General features: G+C 41.3%; 1 protein-coding gene across 1 annotated transcript; it reads right to left on the bottom strand.

The window, feature by feature from the left end:
* Window positions 1-5391: 5391 nt before the first annotated feature.
* LOC147454307 (coiled-coil protein) lies at window positions 5392-10182 on the bottom strand. Its single transcript, XM_086516318.1, has 6 exons — window positions 9850-10182; window positions 8703-8918; window positions 7922-8046; window positions 6454-6576; window positions 6150-6374; window positions 5392-6072 (listed from the first exon to the last, which is right to left on the bottom strand). Exons 1-6 carry the CDS (start codon window positions 10165-10167, stop codon window positions 5826-5828), a joined length of 1254 nt encoding a protein of 417 aa, XP_086372444.1. The 5' UTR covers window positions 10168-10182; the 3' UTR covers window positions 5392-5825.
* Window positions 10183-13956: the final 3774 nt, after the last annotated feature.

Below are 13956 nucleotides of genomic sequence, written 5' to 3'. Positions count from 1 at the left end.
TTAGGGAGAATGAAATGGACTCAAGAGCATATATGCTTGCGGCACCGTAGTCTTCCAAGCCCCAACTGGATTAGTCATCCATCTTCGAATGATGTCGTAGGGTAAAAAGGGATCCTCTACCCGCTAAGAAGCATTGACTAATGACTAAAGCTTTATCTCTTCTACCTCATAGTCAAGGATGACTATGGTTTCAAGAGAGAGGTAATGTCATAAAATCTAATATCTAACTACCCAAATGATTTTCTCATAATAAATTGATCATTTACTATGGGAGAATAAATGGGAACGAGGGTTAGAATATAAACATGTGCTTATGGATCTATCTCAACAGGGGACAAAGGTTAAAGGGTCCAAATGAGGGATGGTATGTCAAAGAGCAAGGCTAGATAATGGAGCTTAAAGACCTTAGGGTTAGCTTCATTCAAGACCTCCAAAGGTTAGTGTTAAAAGTCATTTGACCTTAAGGCTGTGCTTGAGGTGGGAACCTGGCCCAAGCTTGAGGTGCTTAATGACTAAGGTGCTAAGGTGCTCCATGACTAAGGTTCTTGAGCGGCTTGAGGAGATCCAAAAGTCAAACATGATCCCTACTCAAGGGGGGGGCGAGCCCTCATTGTAGGAGCATGAGAGAGAACACACACACCCTCACACAAGGCAAGCTTGGTCTAAAGAAGTAAGAAGGACACTTCCCAAATAGTTCTTCATGTTGCCCTCATGGTGTGCCTAAAGCCTATTGGTTGGCCTCTCAAGGGATCCAATGATAATTTAGCTAATATATTTAATTGATTATGCATTTATCAAGTCCTCTCTCTCAAAGGGGAAAGGGGGTCGCTTGGGACCTCCTCTTCCCTACCTCATTCCCCACTAGTTCTCTCAACCTTTGAAGGTGTTTGAGGCCTTGGGACTGAGGCCGGCGATGATTAATGCTTTTATAAAGTTTACGTTATGCTCGTGATGCATGAAGCTTTCCATCTTCATTGGATCACCTACGTCACAAGGAACACAAAGATTGTATTGTACCAAGTCTCTCTTGATGGGAGAATCTATAATACAAAAGCCTATTGCAGGAGGGACCGGTTCCACATAAAGCCGGTCCTCAACTATTGTCATCTTCTCTAATTCTCTCTCAATTTAATTAAGTATAATGGTTGTGTTGCTACCGCTAATTAAGTTCACCCTCTATGTTTTCAAAGTAGTCTCATAAAAATGCTCACTATAATTCTCAAAGTTTCGCCATTCTCAAATTTCATAGGCTGTTTCCATTACATTGGATTAGAGCTATTGGTTTCTCTTTTCTTGCTTAAGAAGAGAAGTCCTTAAGTTGTCCATGAAAGGTTGGACCTGTTGATTGCAATAGGGTAAGTGGGACAGAGATCTATTATCTTGGTTGAGAAGAACTTAGTTCGAGATACACCATTGGGAACTATAGTTTTAATAATGGAGTCTCTTCAGGCTTGCCTTTGGCTTAACCATTTATGAGCTACGAGCTAGCTCTGCAAGAATCATAATCAACCGAGCAATGTTAGACCCTCTCCACTAGTCTTTGCAATCAACAGACTCTAAACCACGAGTGGGCCTGCTTGAGAACTAATTTTGGAAGATAAAGAAGAGTAGCGACTAAGGTTTTTGAGGGTACCAAAGCACAAAGTAATCCATACATGAGTTTAATTAGAATAACTGACAATAACCAAGAGAGTAGAATGAACATTAATAACTTTGATTTTGCACATGAAGGTGCTAATGATAATGTCTCCGTGTTTGTGAAAAATAAACAGATGAATCCGGTCCTCAATTGTTGTCATGTTCTCTAATTCTCTCTCTTGCAAAAATCTTGTTCATGCCAAGTTGATTAAGTATAATGATTGTGTTGATGTCGCTAATTAAGCTCACCCTCTATATTCTCCAAGTAGTTTCATAAAAATGCTCACTATAATTCTCTTAATTCCGCTATTCTCAAAGTTCATAGGCCATTTCCATTACAACTCGAGCGAGCATATGTGACGAGTTCTCGGCACTATCTTCTTGTGAAGTGGCTTGGTGGGCAAGGAGATTGCAGTGCTAGAGCACCCCCAAGATTTTTGCACTTAATTGTGTATATGGCTTTGTGCATGTGGGTGTTGGAAGATGCCATGGCTCGGTGGGAGCATGGCTTTCATTGTATCTTTTTTGGTTTATTTCTAATATATTTCTCCACACACTATTGTGTTTCAAGAACTTTTGCTAAAATGCAAAAGTTTAAGAGGTTTGGGAATAGATTCCCTTATTTTTGGTGAATACCCTCTTTTTTTAAAAAGATAACAAGCAGTATTTAAAAATTCTATGATTATTGTATTGAAGCCTCCCTAAAAGAAATTTTGAGATTCTTTTTTAGATAGACATGACATTTTATTCAAAACCTTGAACAAAGAACACCCATGGTGTCAAACTAGTGTTAGTGATATCATGTTTTGGTACGAACCTAGTGTTAATGATGTCAGCTAAGTGACAATGTGTGTTAAAGGTTCCCTAAAAAATGCTACAAGGAGCTTAAATACATAAACTATATGGCAATCGAAAAAAATTTACATACATCAAGGTGACCTATAAGAGTGTGAAATAAACCATTTTGGAGAAGTGTACTCAAGACTATCTCAAAAAAGAAAGAACAAATGTGCACTTTCTTCACCACTATATTCCACTGATTATGATGAACAAAATGTAAAATACTTGTGAAAATGTATCAAGTTCATGAGTTATGGTTTACTCAAAACATGTACAATTGGCCTTCTACACCACCATCCCACATAAGGCATTTGAAGGTCTCTCCACAAGACAAGACTGATGATGGTTTCAACACAATCCCAATTGTTCGTGGAGGAGCTAAGCATAATGGTCATTACCACCTCTTTTGTGAGGATACTGTAGACAATCTAGCTTACCTTTTCACCAAGCCTCTCCCTCAACACAGACTAAAATATTTCTTCATCAATGGGAAGTTGAAGCACCCACCTAGCACTGAAGAGAACATGTTGGAGATATGTCACCACTATATGGTGGCAGACTAAATTACATTTCTTAGTTATATGGCCACAATGGCCCTACACATGCATTTTCCTCCAATTTGCCATATATTAGTGTTCTAAGCTGGAGTGGCATTTTTCATGCATGGTTACCTTCCCTCTTATGGCACTAAACTGAGATGAGTTAACCTAAACTAAGCTATCCCCTGTTCCCAAACAAGCTTTTAGGTCACTTAAAAGGTGACTCCCATGCACTCATTCTATAGTATGAGCACTCGAGTTACTGAATTATTGCTCCTGAATCATTCTCTCCCACTCGCATTGTGTTTGTCCCTTCTCTAACATATTTTCACATGCTACAGAACTTAAAGATTAGAAAGACGGGAGCAATCGCACAATCAAAATTCTTTTTTACCATTGCAGTAGTGGATGACAACTTCACATGATTGAAAGAGATGGACATGTACTTTAGGCACATACAGTAAGTATCCAGAGGATGATGGAGGTTGTGGGTTTTGGTTTAGGAAAAGGGAGGGAGGGAGGGGGGGGGGGGGGGACCAATGGGGTCCTAGACAACCCTCTCAGGGACCCCCCGCTTGATATTTGCTTTCCATGGCATAAACAAAATTTTCATGGATGATGTACCTCAATGCATAGACTAGCTCAACTACAGGGAGATTACAACAATTTGCACAGATGATATACCTCAATGCATGGACTAGCTCGACTACGGGGAGATTACAACCATGGCAACTCAATAAGATGAAGCACCTTCGAGGCTGATTTGATGCACCTATTTGAACTACCTCAATGTAGGCTTCATAAGGCCACCACAGTGAAGACCTAAGGCTTGTTTTGCACACCCAATGTAAAAACACAGCAAATTGAAACCATACTCACTAGAGTGAATGATGAGAGTAAGGGGTCATCCAATTGGCCAGGAGATGGGTTGCCTCTTCGGTGATGGTTTACTTAAAGAGGCGCTATGGGTGCCAATAAGACCCAGCGGCAGGCTGCAAAAATGTGGCATCGAGGATAGAGATCTGGAAGAGAGAGATGGGGCTGAGCAGCACAACTGCCAAAATGCCAAGGTGATAGCACTAGATTGTGAGGGAAAAGGGTTACTCTTATAATGGAACATGGTCTAGAACTCCGGATGTGCAAACTTTGCCCTAATTGTGCAACGTGCAGTCTCACTGGACCACAACCACGTCTAATTCTAGGCTACATGCTCATGTTGCCGGACACCCGCTGAAGTGGAACGTCCGTAACACATACAAAGCATTCATGGAAGCCTTGCAGAGGCAGTGCACTGCTACCTCTTTGCCTCAGCAATGGAATCCCTCATCCTAGGAATCACAAAATACTAGCCGCAAGCATCAGAAGCAACTACCTCTAGGGTAGGTGCCGCAACCTGAGTAGGGTGACTCAGGAGTGACGGGGGTTGAAAGGCACAAGAGTCTAGAGAAGATAACCATATTATACTACAAGCAGAGTGAACCCGCTCAACACGCTCCAAGGCCACACTCAAAAGTGGAGATGAACAATGACCTAGAAATGCACAGCGTTGGCAGTACCCGTGGGCCGCTTCCAGCCATCAGCTGGTGCACCCCAAGGGGATGATGCATACGGCTAAGGCAGACAAGGCTTATATATAATAGTATAATCGTCCGGAGCAAAACACCAAGACTCGTGGACAGGACACACCAACCTGCTGAGAGGAAATTTGGCCCTTGTAACAGGTTCCAACTATACCTGAAATTACATCCGCAAACTACAAGAAGCGTGGTCAGCTCACCTGAATATAGATGTGTCATTCCGAGTGGACAGGAACCAGGAAACGAAGCCAGGAATACCTATGAGTGTAGCCATGGTGGAAACCAAGTCTCAAAAAGGCATAAGCATGCTGGAAAATGATGTGATGATGAAGTGAGGGATAAACTAACTTAAATTCAGCACCGAAAAGCTAGATACTAAGGGACTAAGAAATGTAAGTCTGGCCGGAGATGACGCAGGATAGCACCAACATGGACCGAGTGCAATGCACGTCCCAAAGGAAACATCCAGCAACAAGCGCTTCAAATCCAACCCTCACGCCCATGGATGTATATTGGAATAATCGTGGGTGGTAGAGCAAGAGGGAGAGTGTCCTGATGAGAGTCCGCCAACCGCTGTCAAATTGCCAATACTGGGAGAACAGAGCAAGACTGAACCAGCCAAAGTGCCTTCATAACGGACAATGATAGGGAAAAGAACTGCCCATCGCAACAAGATCAAAAAAGCTGGGACTCCCACCAGGAGAACTGATGACAATAGTAAAAAATGTACGTGAATGTGCATGCATGTTATAATTTACATGAAAGAAAGCAAATACACACAAAGTAAGACACAGCCCTAGAAGTAGAATACGTTTTGTTATCGTACAATTGACTTTGCTGGAGCTTTGTTCACATAAGCATGCATACCAATCTTAAGTAATGAAGATTTGCGGTTACCCTGCATTGAGAAAAACCACTGAAATGTGGAGTCACAGGTCAAGACCCTCCTATTGTGCAATTTGTAAAGAGACTTTTCTAGCCCCAGGAATAACTGGATCCGATGACGGCCACACAACGCAATAATTTAGTTCGATGCCACTATTTGCGCACCAAAATTCCCCAGAAGATTTACAAAGACAGTAGTGAGAGTCGAGACGTCTTTTGGGCCCGTCAGAAGTAGGGGAAGATAAACCTGTGAATGTGGGAAGAAGGCTTTTGGCTTCTACAAAAAAGCAACCCTTATAAAGTGGAATCATTCTAGCTGAGCGATTTAGCTTAATCCACTCTTATTCTACATATTTTCCTGTGAAGCCTTTTCCAGAGAGAGATTCTCTGAAATTAAGGCGTGGAAATCAGCTTCAGCTCTCTTCAAATCCACTGGTCTTCTTTCCATTGCTTCCAAGCTGACCTGAACTTCAGCAATCTCCCTGTGTAGCTTATCCAATAAAAAGACTGTATCATAGCAACTAGCAAAGTTTTCATGAATGCTAGTCAGCAGTCTGTAAGCTTGGCGAGACGCAGCATCTTTCTTGGCATCCCTGCATTATACGCCTCATGCATAAAACAAATCCTAGAAATTTCAAGACTACAGAAAAGTTAAAATATCAGCACTAACCTAAATACCAGTTCATCAACAAGGGCATACGTGCGTTTAAGGCGCCCTTGATTCGCATTGATCTCACGTTGCAGATCCCAAGTCTCACCAAGGATGCGTGAGATATCAGCATCTTGCTTTTTGCTGTTCTTTATTAGTTCTGTGATTCGACTCACGTAACTGCTTCTTGAAGGCCTTTTCACACTTTTCTCCATCAACCTGGCAAGTATCTCATTCTCCTCCTCTCTGTTCCGCAAAAAGGAGAACATTCAGACAGACATTATGAAGATTGCCAGCTTGACGTCTGGATACAATCTCAGTATACCTTTGCTCCAATTTGACCATAGTCTCTTTAATTTTGTGTCTGACAATTTCCAAGTCTTCCAGATGTAGTTCTTCGTTTTCAGCCAAAGCTGAAGATTCCGAAAGAATCCGTTTGCTTGACTCCCTGTGTATATTGACAAACTCAATTCACTCACAGTCAGAGAGTAAATTTTTTTATTAGAAAATTGCAAGGAAAAGATCCTTCCATTAATTAATAAAACTGCCCCAAGGGCTACAAACAACCTCTGCGAAAGAGGGCTACATCAGAAACATGGGGAGGCTCTCTCAGTGAGAAGACAAAGTATTTACAATGAGGGCTAGATCACGAGATGGGAGAAGGAAACAGCCACACTGGTGGCCAATAGTGCCATCTAGGCACACCCTGAACCATGGTGAAGAAAGGCCCGAGGCGCCAAAGTCGCAAGAAAGCCTCGTGGCGCTGGGTCTCTCAAACTGACCCTTGAGTGTATGAATCACAAACAATCTCTACCGGTGGGACAGGGCGAGCCTCGAAGATGCGAAAGCAACGAACCCACCAGATAAACCAGTGTCAGTCCGCAAATGAGCTCCTAACACCACTCTCTATCATTGCACCACTCCTGGGGGATGAGCTTTTGGGCAAGCTGAAGTGTAGGTCAACCCCCCTGAGTCACTATCATCTTGCTCGTGGAAGCCATCTTAAAACAGAGCGTTGAGCCCAAGAGCAGACCAGGCTGCAGCACCCCAAGTGTACTGTTGAGCTGTGGAAAGTGCTGGCATCAACCGAAGAAACCGAAGTCAAACCTGCTGTGCCATGGGGCAGTCCCACAAACAGTGATGCTGACTCTCCATAGGGTGGCCACAAAAATTTTAAAAATTTATGTGTTGATTCAAAACTTACTTGTTACATACAAATTGCCTGCACAAAAATTACATGCAGAAGTGACTGTACAATCAAGACTTAAAATACTACTTAATCAGTATATACATGCGCAGTCTAAGAGATCTTTGTCGATTCATGCTTTTATCGCCCACCAAAACATAAAAACTCCAAACCCAGCCTCGATTATATGAGCAATAGCAATTACCCCCACAGCCTTGCTTGTTTTTGTAAGCAGATCAATCAAGTCTTTGCCAGAGGGCATGCATGGTAAGTTGTTGCATAAAGAAAGGAGTCTCCACAAAAGCTTATTAAAGAGTAGAATTTCCTACAAACTAAGGAACTGATATTTGCATATACTCAAGTTAACAAAGCTTGTCGAGCTTAAAAATATGAATCACATTACACATGGTACAAAATTAACACAAATGACCAAATTTTGGGTTCAAAACACAGTAGTGCAGCTTAAACTCACTTCATCCACATTGATAATGCAACATATAGGAAGGTAGTGAATTAATCTTTCACATTCCGATGCTCGTTGAAGTTCACCTAAACAAGCTTCAATGAAATTGACACAAAGGAATTAAGATAATGCAAAATCACATACCACTCAACCTTTGGATCCAAAAGATTCTGTTGACTCAAACGCAGCGTTTTCGATACCTTAGTTTGGATTAAATCAACTTTTACGCTCTTCAAATGTTGATTTAGACCCATAACTTCATCTGTTAACTGTTTAGAAAATTCCAATTTTGAGAGGAAGTATGTCACACAAAAACCAATGTCATACAAAATGTATGGTTGCAGCATCATATATGAGATAGAAATGAAAATAAAATTGAAAGACCCTACTTAAGACCTTTCTATCACAAAGAGATTACGTGGCATGACCTTAGCAACAGGTCACGGAGACCGTTGGCTGGATCAGTGCAAACAAGACCCTTTGCACACATATTTATAGGTACTAAGCCCAAAAGCAACTGATACAAAAAGCTAGCGCCCTCAAAACAGTTTCTGCTAAAAACATCCAAAAGACTATGAAGCCATCAACTCACCATGTATGGTATAATGTATTGACTACATACAAAAACATCGCCACTACCATTATCACTGCCTAATAGTGGGTGTGATATCGTCAATACACATGGACCACACAGTCAATGTGCCGCCATTGTGAAAGAGTAATTGACATGACTAATCACGAAGGCCGGGACAATACCTTAAAACTGTAGCAGGAATCCATGCTCCAACCATATTCTTTTTGTTTACACCCACTTGATTACATTTACAAACAAGCAAAGTTCTCTAAAAAGCTTGCATTAAAATTTATGAATGTTCAAATGTTTTAAATAGCATTCATTAAATCTAACCTGTCAAAATTACGTTACCTTCACATTTTCTGAAGAAAGAATGCTGAGCTGTTCCTCTAGCCTGTTCAAATCTCCATCTTTAACATTTGCTCGCCCCTTAAAAGAAGAAGCTGTAAGATTGTTTTCTAGTGTCGTATGTATGTCATGACCATTGGCAATATCCGATTCAGTAGAGACCTTGTCGACCAAAAAACGAAACAGTCTGTGTGTTTCCTCCTCCACAGGATAAAGAAACTGCAGGCCCAGGACCAAGTGTCATCATGACTACAAACCTGCATATACGCTTTTAATTCAAAATCTAAGCCATGCAAAACCAGCGTATGAAACCAAAACAAGAGGAGCATTAATTTTTTGTGCATGCATCCTTCCAAATACAGAAACTGGATCGTGCAACTCTTATGCCAATGTTAGTTAAATTCGTTCTCTTCTCCAAATAAAGTGTGATCAAATATTTCAAATGCGGTGCGCATGAGAGCAGGATTGTATTTATCTTAAACCCCATTACTTTTTTTATTAAGCGCACAATCAGTTTTTTCTACTGTATCCTGCATTCAGATAGAGTATGAAGCACCAGAGATGATATCAAACTCCCCTCCTCCCTCATAAGAATGATGGAGCCTTCCTCTCCATGATCCTAATGGTCGGCGTACACACCCTTCCTCTTCTTCCTCTCTCTCTCTCTCTCTCTCTCTCTCTCTCTCTCTCTCTCTCTCACACAGATTGATGAGATCCGCCAACGACCGATGCTAGATCTCCTGTGATTCAGCTATCCCAGCAAGCCGCCATTTTTGCTTAGTTCACATCGACCAGTCTAGGATCCCATAGTATATATCTTTTGTTTTTGTACTGTTGTTATTTTGTTACTCTGACTTTGTATCAGATCCACCACCTTGTAACTTTCTGGTCTCATAGGTCACTATGGCCTTTTGAAGACGTTAATATAACATTTCATTTCTCTCTCTCTCTCTCTCTCTCTCTCTCTCTCTCTCTCTCTCTCTCTCTCTCTCTCTCTCTCTCTCACACACACACATATGTGTGGTCTCATAGGTCACTATGGCCTTTTGAAGACGTTAATATAACATTTCATTTCTCTCTCTCTCTCTCTCTCTCTCTCTCTCTCTCTCTCTCTCTCTCTCTCTCTCTCATATGTGTGCAGTAGACTTGCCTGATGAAACCTGAGGTCGCCTATAAAGCCAAGATGCTTAATGGAGGAGGCAACTTCAGTGCACAGGCGGACACGATTGGACATGGAGGCGGGAAAGGGAGATATGGAAGGTACGGAAGCTCCTTCGATGAGGGAAAGGGCTCTCAGGCATATGGCTACCAGCCCCGCCGGTTGACACAGATCTTGCACCAACTCTGCTCCCGGTGGTGACGTCACTCCCGCCTGCTCCAGTGCTTGTAACAATACCTCACGCGCTTCCTCCATCTCTGTAGTTGTGCACACATGCTCGCTATGAGCATATTGGCCTACTACAAACATACTCAGGCCGTTTACACACTGCTGCTGCCCATCCATTTTTTAAAAGCCATCACTCACCTTGTTACACACGAGCGCGCGGCCATCCGTGGGCGCTGCTGAGCTGGACTCCAGCGCATGCCCATCCAGTACCTACGGGAAGTTGGGAATCAAAATTGTCGAGTCTTCCCGCTCTTTAACACTAGGTTGGTAACCTAACAGGACATAAAAGTGTCCTTTCAGGGTTTTGAAAAAAACCTCCAAAACCATAGTAGATCCACTCATTTTGTAAAATCCTTTCATGAGGTTATAGTTCAAGGCCTACTACACATGGAAAAAATAAGAAACTTGTAAAATTTCTCATCTTTTGGTCACACCAAGCCTCCAAAGTTGATGGACCAGTACATTTTCATCAAAACAATCATTTCTTACGTTTTGTTGCATAAAAATAAGATTAGGGATTTTTGTAGGACTTGAGATAAATTCCCTAGTGAACTTCAATGGGTTGGTAATCAGAACATATGATTACTTCTCACTCACTATTTTTTGTTTTGCCAAAAGAAATAGGTACAAAAAAGTTGAATTTTTACCATTCTGCAAACCTATCATCAAAGTTTCTATAGCCATGCTCAATACAAATAATATATGCATGTTTTCTTAGTTCCGTATTGTCCTTTAGGTTCATAAGGAGCCATGGAGCATGTCAAAAGAATAATACATCTCTTACCAAGGGGAGTCTTGGGGACAAACATGAAGTGCTAAATACAGCAAACATGAAAAAACTGGGTTCAACATCATGAGTTGTAGAATCCCATAGAAACTATTCAATGTCTAGACAAATTTGATCCTTATGACTAGATATGGTTACTACCTACAAAATGCATGTAGTTGTCACAAGAACTAACAATATTGAAAAAGCTATACTTGATATACTAGAATGTTTCGTTTTCTTCTATAATTGAAAAAATCAACCATCGTTGTCTACTATGCAAAATAGGGTATTAGGTGCCCCAAAACTCAAGGAATATTAGCTTTATGTTACAATATGCGACATAGAAAATCAAAAGTGCATTTGGATATCATGAAAGCCACCAAAAAAAATCATAGAAGAGCTAAAATTGGCTAAAAAACAGGATTTGACATTTTTTGTAATTTGGTCATAACTTACAACTTTAACATTTATTTGTCCCTAGAAGCATGAGGACATGTTGAGGACTACTAAAGATAGTTCTCTAGCATTATAGACCTCACAAACATGAATTCTAGAGTGGTATAGTTGCAAAAAGTTGAAAAAAGCAAAAAACAGGACCCGTTTTTTCACACAGTTTAGGTTGTGAAATGTTGTGCAAGAACAAGGTTAAAGATGGAATTGATATTTCAAAAAAATGTCGAGTTTTTTTTAGCTCATGAGACAACTTTCTAGACAGATAGCACCTCAAAATCCATTTTGAAACTCTTGACATAATTCAAGCAAAATGGTCACTTAACAGGACATAAAAGTGTCCCATTACCAACCTAGTGTTAAAAATATTTGGCGCCCTTTGCTCTCCTCAACAGTTCAACCCAGACGGGTTTGTGTTTAACAGTGGCTGGTTGTCCTGTGCGTTGCTTCTCCATTCACATTGCCTCCACCAAAGTGATCTCATCTGCATGCTCTCAACGAGGTAATTTGTTTTGCTGTGTTCTTATCATAATAGAGTTGATATAAATATTATAGAGAGAGAGAGTATTATTGTTGTGTGTACCATTGTTGAGACATCAAGGTGGCCCTTTCCATTATTGACCTCAGGTTTATTTTTAGTGAGAGAGGGAGGGCAATATAAAGAGAGAGAGAAATAAATTTTGTGATTTTCATGGAATAGGGAGATGGACTCACAAACGCCTGACAAGTACTCCCAGATGTCCCAAGATAATGAATTCACTCCTCTGTTTTTCCAATACACCCAAAGCTCGTACTCCCCACCTTTGGTCCATGGAATGTCACCTTTTGGTGGGTCTCCATTTGGCTTTAGGCCAGTCCAACCACTAAAACCTAAAACCCAGCATGTAGCTCGATGATCGGCTCTTCCATCTCAACCACAAGTGGAGGTGATAGCCACACCAACGATGACCGAAGACAAGGCTACCAATATGGTCATGGACGAGCCACAACAAAGGGCAGTGACCAAACTACAAGCCAAGAGGAGGATTCAAGAGGTGGGCACTGACGTGGGAGGAAAAGGTGTAAAAGGGAAGAAGAAGATGCAACCACACAAGGCAAGCAAAGAGGAGAACAACAAGGAGAAGAAGGGATGAGAGAACTGGAAGCATGTGTGGGTGGTACAACTTATACACGTTTGTGGTGCCATGCATGATGAATTTGGGAAGACTCTGAAACAGGGTGTAGACCTTTAATCTAAAGTTGCCACACAGCTTGCATTTTTGTTTCCTGATCGCAACAAGGATGGTCAGGCTTGCAGGAAGAAGTGGGGACGTGTCTACGACGCGTACAAGAAAGACAAAGCTCACAACTCCATTTCAAGGAATGATCGCAAGATAACGTGCGATTGGTATGACATAGTGGATGAATACATGCACGGTAGAGCCTCGGGGGTTCACCGTTTAGTACCCCCCTATATAACGTGCGTTCGCGGGGTATTTAAAAAACCCTCTTTTAACATGTTTGAATGAATAAAATGACCCCTTATTTTAGAGATTTTTTTCAAAGTTGAATATAAAAACCCCTTATTTTAATGTATCTCAGTTAAATTGCCTAAATTGTTTGCATTTTTTTACCCCTCCTTTCGAACTCACTATATACATTAACATGATTACATAGTGCACCCATTGAGAGTGGAGCAAACGTAGTAAGTGAATCCCACGCATCGGCATTGGGAGGCTTTGCGAATGAGGAGATGGTTGAGGCTGTTGTGCTTGAAGAGTCTACTACCACAGAAGATGGGGTAGATGGCACAAAATCATCAATAACTAAAGAAAAGTTGTTGGCTATGAACACTACTGACACACGCAATCGAAAAGATCAAAAAATCGAAGAGTCTTTGGATGACTCGACAAACATTGCAAAGCTTATGGCAGGTCAACAGAGGGAGTCAGACACAGATCGCAAGGTTGCGTAAGCTGAACCGCTTGGTACCCTCACAAATGCGGTTGCTGGCTTGATGGATGTTGTAAAACATATCATTGACAAGTGAGCATACAGATGTGTAGCTCCCACAATATCTTGCTGCTCATGAGTGCCGAGCACTCTCTTTCTGGTCTCTGTACACTCAACAATTGATACCGAGTGCTCTTTGATTGTATCTCCAACTCTTTGGGCTCCAATGTTTACGTTTTTGTTTGCATTGTGTTTTTGCCTATCGTGTTTTCACATATTGATTGGTTGGCTGGGTTTTCCAAATCTAAAATTCGAAGGCGATTCATTACAGGCTGATGATGCATTGGCATGCTTATGGTGCATTTTAGTCTACTAGTTTTGTGGTTTCATTGCAGGTTGATATGGTGAAGAACTGGGGTTATGTTTTATTCGCGTTTTTTGTTCTGACGACTCCAATGTTTACGTTTTTGTCTGCATTGTGTTTTTGCTTGATAGTGTTTGACATTAAAGAGTGTCCACAGCTACTCTAATTTTGCACGTATCGATTGGCTGGCTGGGTTTCCAGATCTGACATCCAAATGCGGTTCAATATTTGTTGATGATGCATTGGCATGCTTATGGTGCATTTTAGTCTACTGGTTTTGTGGTTTCATTGCAAGTTGATCTGGTGAAGAACTAGAGTTATGTTTTAATCGCATTTTTTGGTCTGACGACTCCAA

This window comes from Adiantum capillus-veneris, chromosome 7 (genome assembly GCF_014529385.1).
Source record: "Adiantum capillus-veneris isolate H3 chromosome 7, ASM1452938v2, whole genome shotgun sequence".
Lineage (NCBI taxonomy): Eukaryota > Viridiplantae > Streptophyta > Polypodiopsida > Polypodiales > Pteridaceae > Adiantum > Adiantum capillus-veneris.
Note: the sequence above shows the minus strand (reverse complement) of the source record. Positions and strands in the feature narration are given on the sequence as shown.

Excerpts from the sequence above, each read along its gene's own strand:
- LOC147454307 (XM_086516318.1), bottom strand. The coding sequence starts at position 10,167 with ATGTTTGTAGTAGGCCAATATGCTCATAGCGAGCATGTGTGCACAACT. Across the intron at positions 8,919-9,849 it reads GCGACCTCAGGTTTCATCAG|TTTCTTTATCCTGTGGAGGA; the intron begins GCAAGTCTACTG and ends CTGGGCCTGCAG. Across the intron at positions 6,073-6,149 it reads GTTGATGAACTGGTATTTAG|GGATGCCAAGAAAGATGCTG; the intron begins GTTAGTGCTGAT and ends CGTATAATGCAG.